Source organism: Equus asinus, chromosome 12 (genome assembly GCF_041296235.1).
Source record: "Equus asinus isolate D_3611 breed Donkey chromosome 12, EquAss-T2T_v2, whole genome shotgun sequence".
In the NCBI taxonomy this organism is placed as follows: Eukaryota; Metazoa; Chordata; class Mammalia; order Perissodactyla; family Equidae; genus Equus; species Equus asinus.
The window spans coordinates 25,156,216-25,176,441 of record NC_091801.1 but is presented as its reverse complement, the minus strand read 5'-3'; the positions used below and the strand labels follow the sequence as shown (position 1 = coordinate 25,176,441).

At 39.0% G+C, this 20,226-nt stretch overlaps 1 protein-coding gene across 6 annotated transcripts in view; it reads right to left on the bottom strand.

Annotated features, from left to right (window-relative positions):
* TOX (thymocyte selection associated high mobility group box) overlaps nucleotides 1-20,226 on the bottom strand; it is a 291,493-nt gene that overhangs the window by 125,568 nt on the left and 145,699 nt on the right. For 4 of the 6 annotated variants that reach the window (XM_014857804.3, XM_070481218.1, XM_070481217.1 and 1 more), the window contains exon 2: nucleotides 15,855-15,920. The exons of 1 other annotated variant lie outside the window; for it this stretch is intronic. In XM_014857804.3, the coding sequence (XP_014713290.1) occupies nucleotides 15,855-15,920 (66 nt within the window). Of the gene's footprint in view, nucleotides 1-15,854; nucleotides 15,921-17,399; nucleotides 17,617-20,226 lie in introns of those variants that run through there. One more of the 6 variants, XM_014857805.3, reaches the window with a different exon arrangement.

Here is a 20,226-nt window from a genome sequence, read left to right as displayed (position 1 = left end):
TTAATTGGTGTCTATTTGAAACTCTCCTGAATAAGGTACAAGTAATGACAGTGATAAAGGAGAAAGATGTTTTTAATTTTACAAACGCCAATTAAACCTCTGAAATACTCAGGGATGGTCTACTTATGGTATACCATTACTTTACATTCTAGAGTTTCTTCAGCAGTTAAATCTTAATTTGTGATGGTTTAAAGGAAAGTCTAATTGGTATCACTTTACATTCAGTGATAACAATTGTAGGGCAATTTAACTAAGCTACATGGTTTATTTTCATGTAATTACACATTAACGTTATTTAATCCATGCACTTATATCCCCAAACCACAGATACTACAACTTAGCCCGTAATGGGGAGTAATGCGGATCAACAATTTTAACAACATAAGGTTATTTAGTTATTTCTGTTCTCTGCATTAGAAGTCATGATATGGTTATTTGCCATGACCCTATTACGGTGTAATTGATGCCATATAAAAGTATCGTGGTAATTGTATAAATGTCAAAATGTCACAGATCTTAAAAAAACTTCAATGTCAGACTAATTACTAATATTTTTTTATGTGGAAATGAATTAGCTAATTCCTCAACATTGATATCTATGACATGACATCTTTATTCTGATTTTTAAAAATTTAATAGGAATAAGTTTGACTTAAAAATAATAAGTTATATATTAGGACAATTTTCAGTTTTGGGGGGGATGTATTACAATAGGATATGATTCAATATTTTCCCTATTCCCCACATAGCTGCCTGGTTAGAATCGGTGTTCAGGGTTTGTTGAACGAATTAACAAATTAATCACTAAACAAATGCATATGTGAATGAATGGACGCTAAAACGACTCTTTAAAGGCATGAAGTTTGTGAATGTACCACTATTATTCCATGGGCTTGAATAAATATCCTGTATTCTCAAAACCTTGCACTGGCCAGTCGACAACATGGTATGTAACATTAATCTCTCAGCATGCCAGGAAGCCAAAAATAGCCCGTTAGAGATGTAAAGGCTTAAGTAGCCTGAGAAAGGCTGGGGCAGGCTAGTTTGGTGTCCTTCTCTGGCTGTTGATCTGTCCCTCTGAAGTGGCTTGCCTGTACCATCCCATAGTGACGCCGAGGTCCCAGAGGATTTATAAGGGTGAGTTTGGGGCCCCTTAACTCTCAGAAGTTGTTGGAACCTAATCCCCACTGCAGGTGGAACATCAGCTAAGAACCTGGTGGAAGCCTGGGTTCCACATCAGGATCCCTTGGGAACATCAGGTCTGATGCCCGGCCAGCAGCAAGGGCCTTTTAGACAAGTGGGCAGAGAGGGCAAGACAGGACACTGATCACCGAAACAGGGACACAGGTGATGAGACATGGTGCAGAGTAGTCAGGGAAGGCTTCAGTTAAGGCCATCCCTGGGTGACACAGTGGACCTGCTGCACTTGTCTAGTGACTCAGAGCCCTTTTCTGACTTGGGCTTATTTTCCTCCTTCAAGTCCTGGTGAAGCCAGGAGTTTAAAGGGTTTTTCATTCTCCAACTCCCTTGAGACCAAAGATCATTTGATCCTTTCAAGACCCCTGCATATCCTCATGAGACGCAGGGCTACGATTTTTTTAGCCTGAGTTAGAGACCACCAAGGAGTCAATCCCATGTTCTCTGAGGATCTGTGAAGCTGGGTTCCAGTGTAAAATGCTGGAGGTGGGGCCTTCCAAGGTGGCATCATCTTCCTTATCACCTTTTATAGTGCCTTTTACCCTTCCTAGTCTAGAGATCAGAATCTGATCAGCAGTCTAAGCCATACAGCTTCCCTCCTCCCCAAGGAATGATAAAAGTCAATGGTCACCATCTACACAAATGGAAAGGACGTATTCAGGGATAGTGGTACGAAATTCAAGCCAATATTTTAAATTTTATCTTGGATCTTCACCATGTGAAAGAAAGGTTCATAAGAAACAAGGAAGCATGCAAAGTGGTCTGCTATAAACCAGAGCCAGTCTGCATGATCCAAAGAACTCAAAATTATATTACTGCTACTCAACCAGATTCTCCCTGATGTTCAGCTACTCACTGGTCCCAGACACAGGAGAGTCTCATCATATTGCTGGTGCTGGGGTATGCCAGAGGGCTGCTCTATCTTAGTGTGGGAGGCTCTGTGCATCCCTGTGCGTGCAGGGAGCAGGAGCCAAGTGTCATGGAATGTGGGTCAGAGCGGGCTGTACTGTCACAAGGCTTGGCTAATTCTGGAATACATATGAACTTTTCAAGGCCACCAGGGCACTGTTGGAAGCATTAAAATAGTAATTTCAAAATATCATCATCCTCAAGAGAGTATTTCTATGGTTCTAAATATTAGATTCAGTGACTATTTCAAGTCATTTTCTTAAAGTCTTACCAGTGGTATTTTGCATATTTAGTTTATAAAGTGCTACACCTTTCTCTGATGACAGGAGAGAGGTTTTGGTCCAGTTGAGAGGACTCGTAATGATTCCTTCAGTGACTGGTAAGAACGGCCACAGAACGTGCTGGAAAGAATCGAGGCTCTGGAGTCCAGAGACCATGCCCCAGAGACGGGGACTGTAGCCAGGTTCTCTGAAGCATTTATTAGTGTGGACTCTGGGGCAAGCTTCTCACTCCTGTGAGCCTCAGTTTCAGAACCTTCTTCATGGGGTTCTTACGAGCAATGAAAACAAAAACGTAACATAGGTAAATGTCTGCCATGTAGAAAGTTCTTGATAAATGGCAGCTTCAGCATAGCTATGGTTATTGTTAACTGGGTTTATATATGCCATGGATTGGGTCATGTCCAAGAAAACAAACAACAATAAACAGTATGGGAGAAGACTGAGACATCATTATAAACGAATTTCAGTATATTTGCCATTGATCACACCTGCCAAGTGTAGCCCCATTCATACATAATGTAGTCATTTAATTGTTCCGCATTAACAGCTAAGAGAAAGTTTAACCTTTATGCTAATGGGATTAAATTGTACTTTTGAAATTAAAGAATAAAAACATAGTGGGAAATGGTGAACAGGTGAAGGATGCTGAAGAGCTCAGATGATAATGACAGTGCATAGTGCCACAATTCTGCTTTTTCAGAGAACTCCGCAGGCAGGCCTGCAACCCAGGCTCATCAGTTCCTGACTGTTCCACTCCCAGTGACCAAGTAAAATAAGAATGAATTTGGCAACCAGAATTTCAGCATCTGAGTTTGCAACAAAAGCTATACTTTCTAACATACTCTCTTGTGTCCTAGAAAGGCTGCCTTTCCTGGGAGATTCTTGGCAGGGAGATCAAATTGCTAATCAGGTGGATTGTTTTTGAGACAAGAGACTAAGTTAGGACAGTAACAGAGGATGCTTCCGATCTGTTTTGATTGATCTATTTGGAAGCTTTTCCAGCCATCTGACTGAAGCCATCGTCCTTCGCCAGGTCCAACCTTCTCCAGCATCCTCATTTCAGTGAAAAAGGAATGGAAACTTCTCACTTGATTTCTGGAAGATCTCATTCCCCCTGTCTGTTTAATTACATACTCACATTCCTTTTTAATCATATTGCTTTCCATATTCCATGACCTGGGTATCCTGTTTACATTATTTTCTCCTCCTGCAATCCACATTTCCTTTTGCTAGAACCTGCTCTTATTTTTTTATTCTTACTCTACATTATTACATCTGGAAGTGGGATTTTTCTTTTGACTGCAGAAAATTCAGGTTTCATACTGTCTAGATAGAGTGTTAATACATGTGACCAGGAACAAATAATGGCAAATCTCCTCTAGACTTTGCCTATTCTTTCCTTCTTAAAATCTAGTTTCTCCCATAAACAGGCCTTGTGTTTGTGGGTCTCTGTCCACATATTGCAATCATTATACAGAGCACTCAATCTTTGGTGGAAAGAAGTCCCATAACTCAGAAGAATTCAAAAGATATCATCTTGTACATATCTCTAAATTATGTGATGGCTTCATGCAATCATGCATACACTAAAAATATGGCTATGGTTATAACATTGTAAAATATGTTTCTCATATAGCTCTTTATTTGAAGGATAAATAGCTCTGCCATCGAATGTATACAGAATGCCTTAATTTTTAATCTGTAACATAATTCCTAAAAGTTTAGGATAGAAAAATGCCAATGTTTAAAGATGTTTCATCTTCTATTATTGAAAATTCTTGTTGCATGATTTAAATAACTGAATAGAAAGCAAACTGAGGAGTTCATTAGAAAAATGATAAACAACTTCTATATGTTTTCAGAAGTTAAGATATTGCATGTAATGGTGGTTTCTTTCAAAAGAGTTTAAACAGCATCAACATTATTTCCAATTTCTTTTGAGAAGACTTTCAGAAGTAAGTATTTTTCAGATTCTTTTGTCTCTGCATGAACAAGGGTTGATAGCTTGAGACTATAATGTATTACTGTGAAAAGCTTTGGTCTGTTACATAAATCATCTTAACACTCAGCAAGAATTGTCCAACAGTGCCATTCATGTGCTCCAGCCAATGATCCTGCAAACAATTTTTCTGTCTTTCTTCACATGCTAGACAATAGCAATAAATCATCTTCATTTAAAAACACACAATGTACTAACTTTTCAAGCAACAGTTATCAAAATGCAATTTCTGGTAGAAAGTACATTAATTTTGTTTGTGCTCGTTGATTTTAACCTGTGTTAAGTAAAAGGCAAGAGCGCCTCATTCGCCACGGAAGCTTTTGTTGTGTACCTACTAAGAGCAAGGCATCCTGCAAAGTGAGATTTGAGACGCAAAGAACTATAAAACACAGTTTTCTATAAAGGAAGTAAATTAGAGGAGATATAAGAACTTAGGCTCCCAATAAAGACCATGTTGCAGTGTCGAGCTAAGTGATATCAGAGTGTAAACAAAAGAGGAATTATTCAAAGCTGGGATGATGAAGGGATTGTTATAAGCAGATTTAACCTGATAACAGGGCCTGAAGATCAGACACTTCTGCTGAGATGCAGTAAGTGATCAAGAGAGGATCACAAAACCAACAAATGAGTGAGTCCAGACAATACAGCAAGGCGAGGGCTTCAATCTCCAAGAAAACTTCAAAAGCAAGATTGGTCTCACCGATCAAAACAAACTTTGGGGTACTGGGCCCAATGCAAGCCACTGTTGGAACTGGTTTCTATTGGATTATGGGTTTTCATAATTGAAAAACCAGTGTGCAAAACCTGAGTGAGACTAGAAAACAGAGTTGACTCGAGGCTGTCCCAGAAAATGCCTGACACTGGTTCTTCCGGAGGGCCAGGATCGGGCGAGATTTGACCCCACCGATAGGCTGAAGCTTTGAGGATTCCGGGGCACCGGGGCAGCGAGGCAAGCTCTCCCAGATCAGTGGTGTGTGGGGCAGGGTAGCCCAATCCTCTCCTGGGAATCACGGCTGGTGCTAGAGCCATCTCTCCTCGGACTTCCAGAAAAGTCTTTAGCACTTACATATAGGCATTTCTCCTGCTGTAATTCATTTATGGTACTGGAATGGAGAAGAGATCTGTTTCCCTTCAGTATTGTTTGGGGCCTACATGAACCTTTGAGCTGTATTTTTAGGGGACATTTTAAAACCAGGTGTTGTGTGTGGTTGTCATAAGGGCCTCCCCTTTGGCTAAAAGAAACCCAACTTTCTGGGAAACAAATAATGTACTCCCCCTACAACCCACAACCCACACTCAGATGCCCAGAGAGAGCAGATCGAAGTGGAGGAGCTACTTCTGAAACCCTAGTGGGGGCCCAAGGATGCTCTTCTTGTAATAGGTCATCAGTCCATTTTCAGTGTTTAAAGGGGAGAATGAACACATTTAAATTTCTTTGTTTAGCATACAATTATATGTACAGATGCAGGCTATACGTTTTTTTAGTTTTCCAGATGTTTTCAATTTTCACATTGAGTTCATCTATTGTGAGATTCAGTTCTACATTTTTTTGCTTTTTTTATAAATAATCCATGTTAACTGGAAAAAAATATGTACATGAAAAAAACTCACTCAATCCAACCGCTCAGGAAAAAAAAAAACCAACCCACTATTAAAATGTGTATCATTCAAGATTCTTTTTAGTCTACATTTGCTATTTTGGTTTTGTTTTTAATAATAAAACCCCAATCACAGAGCTCTGATTTTGGAGCTAAAAATGCTACATGCAAATCTCAGCTCATCTCTAAGTAGATATGGTTACTCAATTCCTCCAAACCTCAGTTTCCAAATCTGTAAAATAAGGATGATAATAGCATTCAATGTATTAAGGGTATAGCAGGATTACATGAGATAACGTAAATAATTAGAGTAACATACTGGCTCACAAAAGCAATCAATAAATTTTAGCAACAGTATTGTCATCATTATTATATCATCATATAATTTGATCTGATCACTTAAAATGGATAGTGAATAATTTTCCATGCCAATAAATATCATCCACATTATAGTTTAAATGGCTACATATTATATCACTGTGTGCATTTTCTACAATTTATTCCATTGCTTCCCGACATTTAGGGTGTTTCAGATTTTTATGTTATGAACCACACTGTGATGAATAACCTCACGCACTTTTTTCCTTAGGACAATGTTCTAGAGTTCTATACTAATGCTCAAATGGAATTACAGAATGCTCGCTCGCTGGAGAGAAGACCTCAGAGACTATGCCCCCTTCTCCGCAAACAAGGAACACTGAGGCCCAAAGAGGGTAAATGATTTGCTCATACTTAGAGAACTAGTTGGGCAGAGGAGAAAGCCATGGCATCATTATATAGATTTTTTTACATTTAATAATTGAATAAAATGCATTGGGTTTTAATAGACTATTTTAAAACATATTCAGCCTTTGAGCTTTAATAAATTGTCTTTTTTTAAAAACCTGTGTTAAATTGATTTTTGCTTACGGTCAGATTCTGTTTGCTAAATCACATGCAGGCAGCAAGCATGAAGTTGAGCATTCAGTGTTGGCCTCTTTTTAGATGTACATATTTTACATATAAACTGAAAAATACATGTTCTATGTGTTTATGGCCATTCCTTCCATTTTTGTCTGTTGTGCAGAAATCAGTAAATATTGGGGATGTAAGCTCAAATTCTTCACAGAGAAGCCAGATCAGCAGAGGCAGAGAGCTAAGCAGATGGCCTATGCTCTCAGTTTGGCTCCCCCCGCAGTCAAGGGGGCCAGAAAAAGGAAAGAAAGGCTCCTGTTTCTACTCATCGCACTCTGATAGGCAACTCGTGCTCTTTGGATCTTTTACCAGGAAACAATTGCAAGAGGATCCCTAGATATTTGAGGATTGTCTCACTTGTTAAACTCTTTGCTACAAAGGAAGCTGATGCTGAAGACAGGGACATGGAAGGAAAACAAGTTGAACAACTGGAGACAATTTCCTCAGTTTAATGAAGATGGAACCCCTCATCCTTCAGTTCCTCAGAAGTGGGATCCCTGGGGAGGATCAGGGGGAGGGGTGAGACGTCTTCTGCAGAAAGACCTCCTGGACTTCGCTTACTTTCTGGGAGAGAAAAAGAAACATCCCGAGGATGGGAAAAGAGTCCTGGGCCAGGACAAGAAAAGCAGTAGGAATATGGAGGAAATGGGGTAGCAGTGGTGGCAAAGGCACAGAAGATGCTGGAAAAGAGGGGAAAGAAGGAGCTCAGCTCTGGAGGAACGCAGGTAGGGACAGCAAACAAACACTTCGCCTTGATGCAGCTTTTATGTGGGTCTGAACAAATATGAAAGATGAAATCAAGTGTGAAATTGCTGCTTTGGTAGGTAAACGATGGCCAAATATCTGCAATTTCATTTGGTTCAACCCAACATTTTTCAGAGAATTCCTACACACGTACACTACGGTTATCTCAGTACTAACGAGGATTGAGGTTAGCATGTTCACAGTTTGACCTTAAAGGTCTAAAATAAGATGAAGCCTAGCTGACCAAGGATGGAGTGTGATTCGGGCATTAGGCCTTTCCAGGTCAGGATCTTAGCTCCAATAGTTGCTACCTTTTTGATGTTCCAACAGTCACTCTACCTCTCTCATCCTCCTGAACTGTTCTAAGGATTAAAGGAGATAATGTACGCAAACCTTTGCTTAATTCCTTGTCCGACATGAGTAGCTGCCAACAGATAGCTAATATTATGGTGATGGATCTAATTCATTCATTACCTTGTGGGTAGGAGAGCGCTAACCTCAACTTCCAGCCAAGCAGAAGCTTCCTACTAGAGCTTAGCATCATCTTGACCAGCAAGGAGTTTAACTGAAGTCAGAGCAGAAGGAATAAACGGCTTCATCCTCAGTACAGATGAATCCAGGCTTCCCTGAGGGCAACTTGTATACTGGGCTGCTGGTCCTGCCCCATCCCTGCAATCCTATGACAGGCCCCAACTCCCATTCCTCCAAAGCCACTCTGCTTTGTGTGTTGGGAAAATAACATCTCACAGTAGGCTTAGCTCTTCTTGAAGGAGGACCTTTTTCTGAACTGCTAGGAGGCCCAGTGACATGAAGAGAAGCCTGCATTATTGGTCTCCAATGGTGACCATCAGACCTCTTGCGAGTTTCAGACTAGGCTATTCCATGTGAAAAACCTGATGCTAGGACTAAGAAGTCACTTGTTGAACTCTGCTAGCAACAGGATCAATGATCATAATTTATAAATAGCAAAGAATGGGTGGAGAGCATTTTCCAAGACAACCCCCAATTAATTTCAAACCATTAGGGTTATAGTTGCAAATTTTTATATCCAAACTGCGAAATAACATAGATCAGAAAAAAACACAGGAGAAAGCGAGAAAGGAGAAAAAAAAAAAAAGGGATATAGATAAAGATTAAACCGAAACCCTCTTTGTATTTCTGGGAAGTCTAGCTAAGTCTGCTCCAAAACCGAGGAACTGAAAGTGCAAAAGGAAACTTGACACTTTTTTAAAGGTGTCTGGGGTAGCAGATGAGGATATGAAGAAGGAGGTCTCAGAAGAGATATGGGTGGGTGGAAAATACCTCAGCTTTTCCAAGCCTCAATATTCTTATACTAAAAATGGGCAAGATGGCTTTCATTTGATATATTGGCATATTTAAGTTTAGCGTTTGCTTAGAACAATCTTTAAGTGTCTTGGATATGGAGTTGGCATAGACAGATGACATCATTCAACATATTACTATTCTTAACTTGAAACACTATATCTATTTTTTAGACATTCTTTAGCAACAGGTTTATTATAACAAGGGCCAGAAAAGAAAATCTAGCATGTTATAAATTGCAAAATTTAACAGGAAGGATCAGTTAGCTTTTCAGAACTGTTCACGTCCTAAAGCAAAAACTCTTCAAAATACAATTTTGAACAAGCCAAAGGGCTGCTTTCTAAATGTTTCAAATGCAACTCCATAATGGGTCACGCTGAGTACTGGAATAGCAACACCTTTTCCCAGTGCCTACACGTCTTGGTGTCATTTGACAGTTGCCCATTGAGCAAACCATCCTCCAAGTGGAGCTTGACGCTTTTTGGGAATCTGTTTTTACCACTAATGCTGTTCCATTCAGATGTTTTCATAATTTTTATCACTGAAATGCATTTCCCTGATCTTGAAAAAACATACTCTTAGACAATGATAATAAAATTCTCGAGCATACTCAGCAACAAACATTCATTTTCTGAAATAAAAAATGAGTCTTATATTCACAAATCCCACAGCTTGGAAATGTATATGATACACAACATTTAGCATGTCAGCAGGCTCATTAGTGTCAATGAGTAGGAACTGGAAATCAGTAGACGGTGTGTTCCATACATGTTGATGTCTTAAAGTGTTCCTAAAATAGCTCTCTTAGAGAGGTTGATATAAAACACCTCTACTGGACGAATGAATTTCAGTTTAAATTTTAGGGTCTACTTAAAATTTTTGTAAGGAATTCATATGTCTCATGTACCTAATCATTTATAGCTAACAGAATCAATACCCAACTAAAAATAATAATGATAAATAATACGGGATAAAAAATCTTCTAAAATTCAACCATATCAAAGCGTAAAATAATCAAGAAAATACGCAGAAAGACTGATGTGTTTGACTATGAGGAGCCCTAAGATATATATTTGTATGATGCCTCTATTTAGTATCCATATAGCTATTAAGACATTTTTATAAACTGTAAGAAACATGTGAGCTATTTCAAGATATAATTCTGAAAAAAAGACTTCCATGTAAGAAGCCAATTTAGGAAGAAAACAACATAAACAATAGTAACTTGTGTGCTCAAGTGAAGCATCTTTTTAATTTTGAGTAATGAAGATGTCAAGCCAAATGCTAGAGTAGTTTAACTTAATTAGGTGGCCTATTTTTCCAGGCATCCTTTCATTTCCCATTGAAAACTCAGCCTCTATGCAAGGCAACAAGAGCAATTTTGTCTGTAATGAATACCTCCGGGACTGCGCAGAATAATCATTTGAATGTTATGCTGAAGACTGGTTTGAGTAACTAGTTTGGGCCTGTTAAGATGCCAGACTTTGTTGGACTAACTAGATTACTCAAAGCATGGCAGCTTTGCCATTTTATTGGGTCAATGGTCAAAAAGTCAAGTTGACTTTACTCTTGAAATTTCTGCCAAAAGGAAACCAATCTAAAAGTAATTGGTCTAATTTATAGTTCAAATTTATGTCAGGATCATGGAAATGTTATGGCCCATAAGAGATTTTTTCCAAAAATGCTCTTAAATATTATACTTTCTAGGCCCTTTTGTCATACCCATTTACACTCTAACCTAGAGAATTTTCTCATTAGGAAAACACGTAATTAAAAATATAGATTAGTCATTACTATGTTTGCAAATCGCGAAACATTATAATTCTAACAGCAGATTTAAGAGAGAATATTGTACAAAAGGATCTTGGAGAGTCCTATTGGTTCCACTGCCATCGTATTGCTCATGACAAATAGCAATATGATACCATTGTAAGAATAACTGCCTATTATTACCTACTTTATTATCACATTAATTCTTTGAATCTTGTACTTGAAATGATTCTCTGAGGAGAAGAGAGTGCTGGGGACTTTTCTTAATGTATTGAGGCATTGACACCCAGATGGAAGGATGCTACTGGAATGGAATGGGCAGGGCCAGATTTGCCAAAAGTCTGCAGTGCAGGGCTGAAAAATCATTGCAAGTAGAAGACTCAAAGAATTAATGTGATAAAAAAAAAAAGGTACACAAAATATTTTAATGCATTTACTCATCTTTTAACAAATAATATTGCATAATTCTGATGTATCAGAAATTATTCAAGGCACAGGAGATCCAGAGAGAAATAAGAGCGAATCCTACCATCAAGAGCTCACAGTCAGAACAAGACAAGGAAATTGGTACCAGTTCTAGTACGCTACAAGCCACAGAGGGGCAAATATGCACCTCAGTAACTCCAGTTGGACACTGGAGAGGCACAGAGGTGCGTAAGTAAGGGGGGAAAGATGGATCATTCAGCAACAGTGAGAGGAGAAATGAAAAGGTGGAAGTGAGATAAGACAAGACAAGCTAATGAGAAACTGTGAGGCCCAGAACTCAGGCAGTAATTATGTAGAAGGAAAAAAGGAGACAGATTCAAAAGTTATGAACAAAGTAGAATCAACACTATCTGAAATTAACTCAGAGCTGAGGGAGAAGGGAGATTCTCCAAGTCTCTGTGTTGGGTGACTGGGTAGGTGGTGTTAACTCTTATGACTACAGGCAATAAAGGAAAAAAAGGATATTTGAGGACTGAGGGAATAGGTGGGAGGTGATGAATTTCAATTTGTTGAATTGACTGGTTAAGTCTGAGCCGCTGTCAGGGACAGGTGCCCAGTGGAGTTAGAAATCAAACCTGAAACTCACATGAGAGAGCTACCCTAGATGTATAGATGCTCTTCATCTTTTAGATTCAAAATGTATGGTATGAAATGTATGTCAAATGCTTAGTTGTACGATTCTAGGAAAAAATATTATTGTTCTATTTTATCGCTGTTACTTTTTCATCTTGAGATTTGAGGGGCCAGGTAAGACAGAATTCCAGTGGGAGAAGAGAAAAGAAGCAGAGAGAAATATGACCACAACCAGAAAATAAGCTAAAATAGGATCTCAGGTCAGGACATTTAATATTTAGGGTTTACCATGATGCTTAGAATTGATGACAAAAATTAGTTCAAGCTTAAAGGATAAATGTTCCTGGGAAGAAGGAAGGAAAAAAGAAAGGAGGAAGGGAAGGAGGGAAGGAAGCAAGGGAGTAGGGATGGAAACCAACCAGAAGGACACGGGTTGGGGGTAAAGGCCAAGGCCAAGAAGAAAGTGATTTATTGAAAATAAGGTCAATCAAGTAATCGAAGCTTCTCCATGACCCAACACTAGAAAATCTTCTGATTCCCCCTAACAAGTAATAATAATTTATTGTATAAAAAAAACCAGTCCTTCTCCACCTTTTTCACACGGTACCCAAACTGAGGCATGCACGAGAAGTGAAGAGTTCCTACGTCCAGAGCACTGGTAAAAAATGTTGCCAGTGTGAGTGGAAAGCCTGGAATGAACAGGTAGCATGGAAAATGATATTCTGGAAAGTGCCATAGAAGAAGAGAAAATGAGAAAAAGTAATGGCACATATGCAAAGCTAAACGTAAAGAAATAACCTTCGTGCCATAGAAAGTTCTGCTCAAGAGAATCAGACTCCTCTTCTGTTTCCTTTGATGTGTTTAATCCAAACATACATGTATATCTTGAGCAAAATCACCTATAAGGAACTACAGAAGGTGCCATAATTCTAGGGGCTGGAGAAAGGGGCTTAGTTTTTTAGGGAAAGAGAAGGATCACCTAGCATATGAACCTGTGTGGGTCTGGGAGATTCCGGAGAGGAGTCAGAGCTCGGGGGGGAAGCCCACTCCCCATCTACCTTATTATTGTGTGCTCTGGTATACTGGTCAATGAAACATGGCAAGTTAAGAATAAGAAAGGAATGATTTTACGATGGAGTGTTGGCTACTCTTCATGTCTGGCTTTCCTTTAATTAGCCCACTCACAGTTTCCCACAAACCATGCAGGAGAGAACCTGCAAGTTCATAAGATATCAAGCAATGTGGGCCCCCTTAGCCAGGGCCTGGAAACACAAAGAAATCTTGCACTGCATGGTTCAAATTTTATCCAGAGTCAAAAAAACAGTTAAATGATGTTTAAATTAAAGCACTGAGTGGCCAGCACACTTATAGCTATTATAAGAGAAAATAGTCGATATTCCAAGAATGGAGGCAGGGAGAAGTGGAAATGTCATGGGTTTTTATTACATACTTGTCAGGCTTATTATGGGGTGGTATATTCAATTTAAAAGCTGCCTATCAATTACATAGTTATATGCAAAAAAATTTAAGGATTTGTATACACTAGCTTAAGAGGTATAGAATGTACGCAGTAGATAGAGCCAAAGAGCCCTTTGGGACTGTCTGAAAGAATACCATTAATTTTTACAGTGTACTTTCATTTCTGGAGCCATTCCAGCATTGGCTTTCTATAAAAATCATTTCAAGTTTAGAATTATGCTATTTGCTTGCAGCAACATCACAGGAGCAGTAGTGCACCATATGTTGCTACTTAGCAACTTAGTGTATAAGTCCCAAAGCATGTACTGATTTGAAAATTGAACAGGAATTATAATTGTTGAGTGATGCTATGAGGCAAGTTGTCTTGGATTACTAAACTATGCAGATGTTTGATGTTATGTAGGAAAAGGAACAAAACTATTTTTTTTTTCCCTATAGGATGACTAAAACCTTATTTATGGTTGCCGAAAGGGGTAAATTGATTAAAATTCCCCAAAAGAATACCAGGTAAGGAATTCTAGAACACACTATACTATAGTAAACAAAAGGAACATTAAATGCAAAATTTAGCTAAGGCCATTCAACTTACATAATTTGTGAAGTTTATCCCCCCCTTATTATCTTGCATTAGTCTAATTTTTTAAATAGCATATTCTAAAAACATTTTCATATGTGCTACATTATTAAAAAGTACTTTGCTTCTGGCACACAAACCTGCCGTATCTTTACAAAGCACACGAGGTAACGGAGTTCTTGACTCCTTCAGAAATTATCACTGGTATTTAAAACATTCTTAGTAACTCCTGACTGAAATATTAAGAACAATAATGTTAGTTGTTTGATTTGAGCCAGGGCTTAATATTATCCATTCTACTTGAATTTTAAAATCTAAGGAGCCAAGTTGTTATGATGTATATGCTTTGAATTTCCAGTCCTTTATCCAAAAGTCTTTAAGACGGGCATAATGATTCTCTGAAAGGGAGCAGCTGCTTTATAACAGCAATCATTTATTGAGTTTGTATTTCTACTGTTTCAAACAAATTCAATTAGCCCTTACACTTCAAAACCCTAAAGGCACCAAAGAGATAATACCGGGGTGCCTTAATCTAATAGTAATACTAAACTTGTCAGTACAGTTTTGGGATTGATGGTTAGAAGAAAATTAATAGTAACATTTTTCATTTTTTAATCAAACAGTCCTATTCAGAACTACCTATGGATCTTGGAGGCTACTTAGCTGAATGAATTTAGTTAAGTAAGAATTCTAAATGCAAAGCTCAGCCTTCCAAAGGCATTCTGAGACTGATCAACTCAGCGGCATAGAAGGAAATGTGGTCCGGATCTTTGAACCCAATGATGACCTTCTCGTCTGAACAATATAGTGTCGTTTCCAGAATGTCTGCCAGAGAAGACAGTGATCATAATGACTTCTAAATGCAAAGTTCACGGAGAGGCGGGCCTGCCTCTGTTTTGAGTTAAGCACGAGACATTTTGCTCTTAGAGAAATTTCAAAGCTTCACAAAGTGCACCCCTAACATATACATTAGACTTAATTCACTGACAACCACCGTAAAGGGAAATGGAAGTTTGATTTTTGTTCCCTGTTCCCCCACCCCATCCAGTTCTCAAATCTATTTGGGCCGATATGTGGGCATTGAAATCTAGTACGTTAGAGTTTACGCCATAGTTACTGAGAGATGAAACTCCCAGTGACCACGATTTTACTATTCCAGAAAAAAATACGTTCAAGCACACAAACGCTCCTATGAATTCTCCCTCACTTTCATTTATTTATTTTTGCTTACAATGTTCTTATATATTATGTTATACTGGCACCCTAGGGAAGTTATAATTTTGTTTTAAATGCCTTGGCTGGATTAAAGGGCCTGGTTTTAAGTATCTAAAAATAAACAGCCCAGCACTCACTTTTATAAATGTAACCGTTTCCATTTTCATTGGACTTTTGTTGTCACTTCTCATGATTAAATACTTTGTCACCCACTCCCAGTGAAATGGATACAAATGTGCCCTTGAAAGGTTTCAATCATATCACGCGTTTTGGCTTGAAAACTACCCACCCAGTAGATGCTGAAGCAGCCACAGAGCGCGCACCGGCCACGTGATTTGGGGTATAAACAGAACATTTTATTGAAAACTGCCCCAATAGTTGATAATGAAAGTGATTTGGGACATGTGCAGCTTATAATGATTAACTTGTCTACAGTCAGAAGCACAAATAACCTGCACCTGTAAAGACTTTATTTCCTAAAGGTAAAACAACTGTTTAGGAAAGCTCATGCTGGCAAAACAGCTGCTTGCCGTTCTGGAGAAGAAACAAGGTAGTATCTTTCAACAAATGCCAACGCGGGTGTTTTATCAGTTCTATCTCATTAACTGGAAACAAGGCTTAAATGCTTTGTTTATAAATTATGATTATTCCTGATTGCGGCAGTTACTGATAGTGCTACTCATTTGCAATGCAACTCTTTGAATTTGTTTAATTACAATTTGAAACAAGGCAGAGAAGATTAATTAACCCACCTGGCTGGCTGGCACATAGTCCTGGCTCGGCTCTGTCATGCTCATATACATGTTCTCACCGTCAAACTGCGAATGAAATAATAGTAAACATTCAGCAATCTCGACTGTGTGCATGTTTGTTGTTGCTTCTTTTTTTTTTTTCACCACCAAGCTGGAAAACGGTAGCCATAAAAAAAATACTGTGGTTGGGATACAGAAAAACTGTCCTAGCAAGTGAGCCCCATCTTTTCTTTGATGCTTCTGTTGTCATCCTTCCTGACCCTGGATGTCAGTGATCTGGGGTAATTAGTGCTCTAGTAATTACAGCAAGCAAGCAAGAAATGAATGGTTTCCTTTCATCTGCAATCTGTTTTAAAACAAAATGGCTCATTTTGCGTCCCATGTACACACTGCAGTTCGGTTGTAATAAGTATCAAATGAATGGCACGGTTTCTGAAAGAAAAGGATAATGGAAAATATACGAAGGCACAGCTCAATGCATTCTGAGTTTAGCTCTAAAAGGTGAAAAAGTGCAGCATTTTCATAATAGACTAAAACTGGCTTCATCACAATAGCCTTATGATTAAAATTTTTAACTTTATAATAATATTTGAAAAGAGCAAGTACCCGTACAACCGGGGCTAAGAATGATAATAACAATGAATAACAATAAAAAGATATGGGCTCAACGATTAAATTTTCCTCTCTGACATTTTTTGAAGACACAGAACTAATGTATTCCAAACGCATAGAAACTCATACGCAAGTTTACAAGCGAAGAACAAAACGGGACGAGGAAATTCACTGGGCAGTGCGACTGCAGGCCTATCAAATCGTTCAAACAACAACAACAACATACTTTTCACCATTTGGGTTTTTGAAAGCAATAATCACTCCATTCAGACTTAAGCCTCAGCTATGTTTATCACTTGATAAATGGGCAAAGCATTCCTTTTTTAGTTAGAGGAAGAATTTTCCCAGGGGAATAATCAAATGGACTAATACAGCCAGCTTCAAAGAGCTGAGTCTGAATATACTTCCATTGGCAGACTAATTTCAGACATGGGAACTTGAAGATCTGAAAATTACTTCTCAAGACAGAACAGTGGTATTGATGGAGGTGCAAATACATGGTAATTATGGACATGCTTTATAGACCCAGAAAAAAGAAAAAAATTGTGTCACAGACATCGCATTCCACCACCTCTGAGCTGCCAGCATAAGAGGGTTGAACAACGCTAGGCACACCCTGAAGCATCTGGCTGTAGCCAGCAGCAGTGGGTGCCCTGGCTGTTCACGTTTATGTGAGCTGCACAAGTAAAGACCTCCCTAAGGACCTTAAAGCACTCATGAGGTTAAATTCAAAGACCCAGAGGATTTCCTCACCCAGCCCCTGCGGATATATTTTATGTTATGTGAACAACCTTATCTAAAGAGATAAGGAAATCACTTGCTGAAGGCTCTGGTTGTTAGGACAAATCAGAAACAGCACACTTAGAAAAGTCTAGCTGGACATCTGGGTTGCTTTTTCATCTGGCTCAGCAGCCCTGAGTCCAAGCGACTTACCCAAGCTTGCTTTTCCATCAGGCAGGTGAACGCCTTCAACCCAAAGATAGTCCAGCCCCAATCAACCCGCCCGACGACTCAAAAGCTGACAGAGAGCATCAGTTAGCATTTCTCCACCCCCACTCACTGTTGGTTTGTTTGCAAATGTTTTTAATGTTAAGATGCCAAAGAACCATTTAAAATATGGACAGTTTCTCTGACTATAACAAACCGAACTGAACAGAAGTAGCGAAGTGAATCAGATTCTCCTCTGCCTATGAATATTCTATAAATGTGTTACTTTCTATTTCATCTTCTCTAACTCATTTTCTAAATCTTGTGTCATTCTCAAGCCAACTAACGCTTTGAAGTTTTGGTTTTAGTCGATCCAAACTGTATGCTAACTGAGTATATTCAATGTTACTGCTCTTGATAAGGACTCTTTCCTCCGCAAGCACCAACGCTTAAGTAATATTGCGCCAAGGCTGAAATAGCATTTTACAATAAGAGCTATGTGGCTGTAAAGCTAACTATTTTATTGAGTACATTCTATGTTCCCATTGCCTACCTGTATCTTTACATGTATTAACTGATATGTATCGACTGATTTAATCTTCACAACAACCAAGAGTTGGGTATTATTATTACCTACATCTTACAAATGAAGATAAAAGGGCACAGACCACTAAAACTTGATGCTGAAGGTTACACAGCTCTTAAGAGGTGGGGCTGGAATTCAAAGCGAGGTTTTCTGGCCCGTGCACTTAACCACTAGAAGATATAAATACATTCTGAATCATATGATGAGTTAGCTATCGATTCTGAAAATACTGTTAATAATTATCAAAGCAGATTGTTGGTAATATCTCAGTGACGTTGAGATCTTATCCAGAATTTCGGTGGTATTGTGACACTTTCAAAAAAAACAAGAGTCATGGTGAGCTGTCAAGTTAGTAATCAAGCTGACGGAATATTCCTTGATGTTTTCGAATTAAGCTTTAAAAGAGTGAGAGGTGGTGTGATGGTTGATTTTATGTTGTCAACTTGACTGGGCCACAGGATGCCCAGGTATTTGGTCAAATATTATTCTGAGTGTGTCTATAAGAGTATTTTTTGATAAAATTAACATTTGAATTGGCAGACCAAGTAAAGCAGATTACTTCTTCCCCTTTTTTTGGGTGGGCCTCATCCAATCAGTTGAAGACTTTATAGAACAGAAAGCTGACACTCCTGAAAGTAAGAGGGAACAACTCCTGCCTGACTGTTTGATCTGGAACATCAGTCTTTTCCTGCCTTCAGACTCAAACTGAAACATCAGCTCTTCTTGGGCATCAAGCCTGCCAGCTTTTGGACTGGAACTATCCCATTGGCTCTCCTGGGTTGCCAGCTTCCCAATTACAAATCTTGGGACTTCTCAGCCTCCAGAATCATGTGAGACAATTCCTCATAATAAATCTCTTTTTATGTATGTATACGTCCTGTTGGTTCTGTTTCTCTGGTGAACTCTAAAACAGGTGGCTTCTTCTATTACTATCAAGATAATCACAACACTTCCAAAAGTTGATTTCTGGAGGAACTCAATGTAGAAACACACAAAGAGATGAAATCTATTTCATGCTATTGCTTGCTTTTAGGGAAGCAGAAGCCATGCTGACTTTACTGTGAGAGTCTCTGGCCTCACTGTGCCCACTCTCTGTGCCCAGAACATCCCACGGACATTCATACCTCTTTGTCCAGAATGGCTTCCTTCCCTTTTAGTTGTTGAAATGTTTCTTAGGCTCCTCAGGTCCCCTTAGTCAGGGCTGGGCTGTCTCCAGCCTCTGGGCTCCCCTGGCAGCCCTCTGGTTCCAGGCAGGGTTTGTTTCCAGGGGACTAACTCCACTGGGCTGTGAGCTACCAGAGGACACAGTGCACATCCTAGTTACCTTTAGTGCCTCCATAGCTTGGGGCCAGCACATAATAAGTCCTCTGGAAATGTCTAATTAGCAAAAATTAAATAATATTTGCTTAATTAAATAGATTACCTTCCTAGAGAAGGTGGTGACTTGAGAAGAGAAAGAAGATTCAGCTTTTAAAGAATGGTTTGAAGGCTTTTGAAAGGGGTCAACTCAAAGTCTTACAGCGTATCAAAATTTGTTACTATAGGAGCAGAAGCCCTCAAAAATAAAAATTAAAAAAAAAAATGGAGGCTAGCCCAGTGGCATATTGGTTTAGTTCACACACTCTGCTTTGGCAGCCCGGGGTTCACGGGTTCAGATCCCGGGTGCAGACCTACACATTGCTCATCAAGCCATGCTGTGGTGGCATCCCACGTACAAAATAGAGGGAGATTGGCACAGGTGGTAGCTCAGGGACAGTCCTCCTCAAGCAAAAAGAGGGAGATTGGCAACAGATGTTAACTCAGGGCCAATTTTACTCACCAAAAAAAATAAAAGAGTTAAAAAAAAAAACATTTAAGAAATGTACAGAAATAGCCAGGACACCACTACACAAATTCTGGATCCAGTTCTTCCTCAAGATTTTTATTTAATTAAAAAACATATAGATTGTCCAAGAATCAAAAGAGCAGGCTATAAATGAGTGTATGCCCTCTTTCTGAAGAATTTTGAGTTGCCAAATAAAAATACATATGTGTGTCAGAACAGGCCTAGTCATTCTCCTTGTAGTTGGAAAAACTCTTGGGCCCAGGGAGAAAAATAAGCCAAGATCCCAGTGGGCTCCCCGACTCCCCAAATATACTCATCAGGTTAATGTCATCACTGTATTTGTCATGGCTCCACCAACCACACCCTGTCCAGGAGCTGGTACCGGGGATCTCAAAAGATTTCGTGTTGATGCAACATTCTTA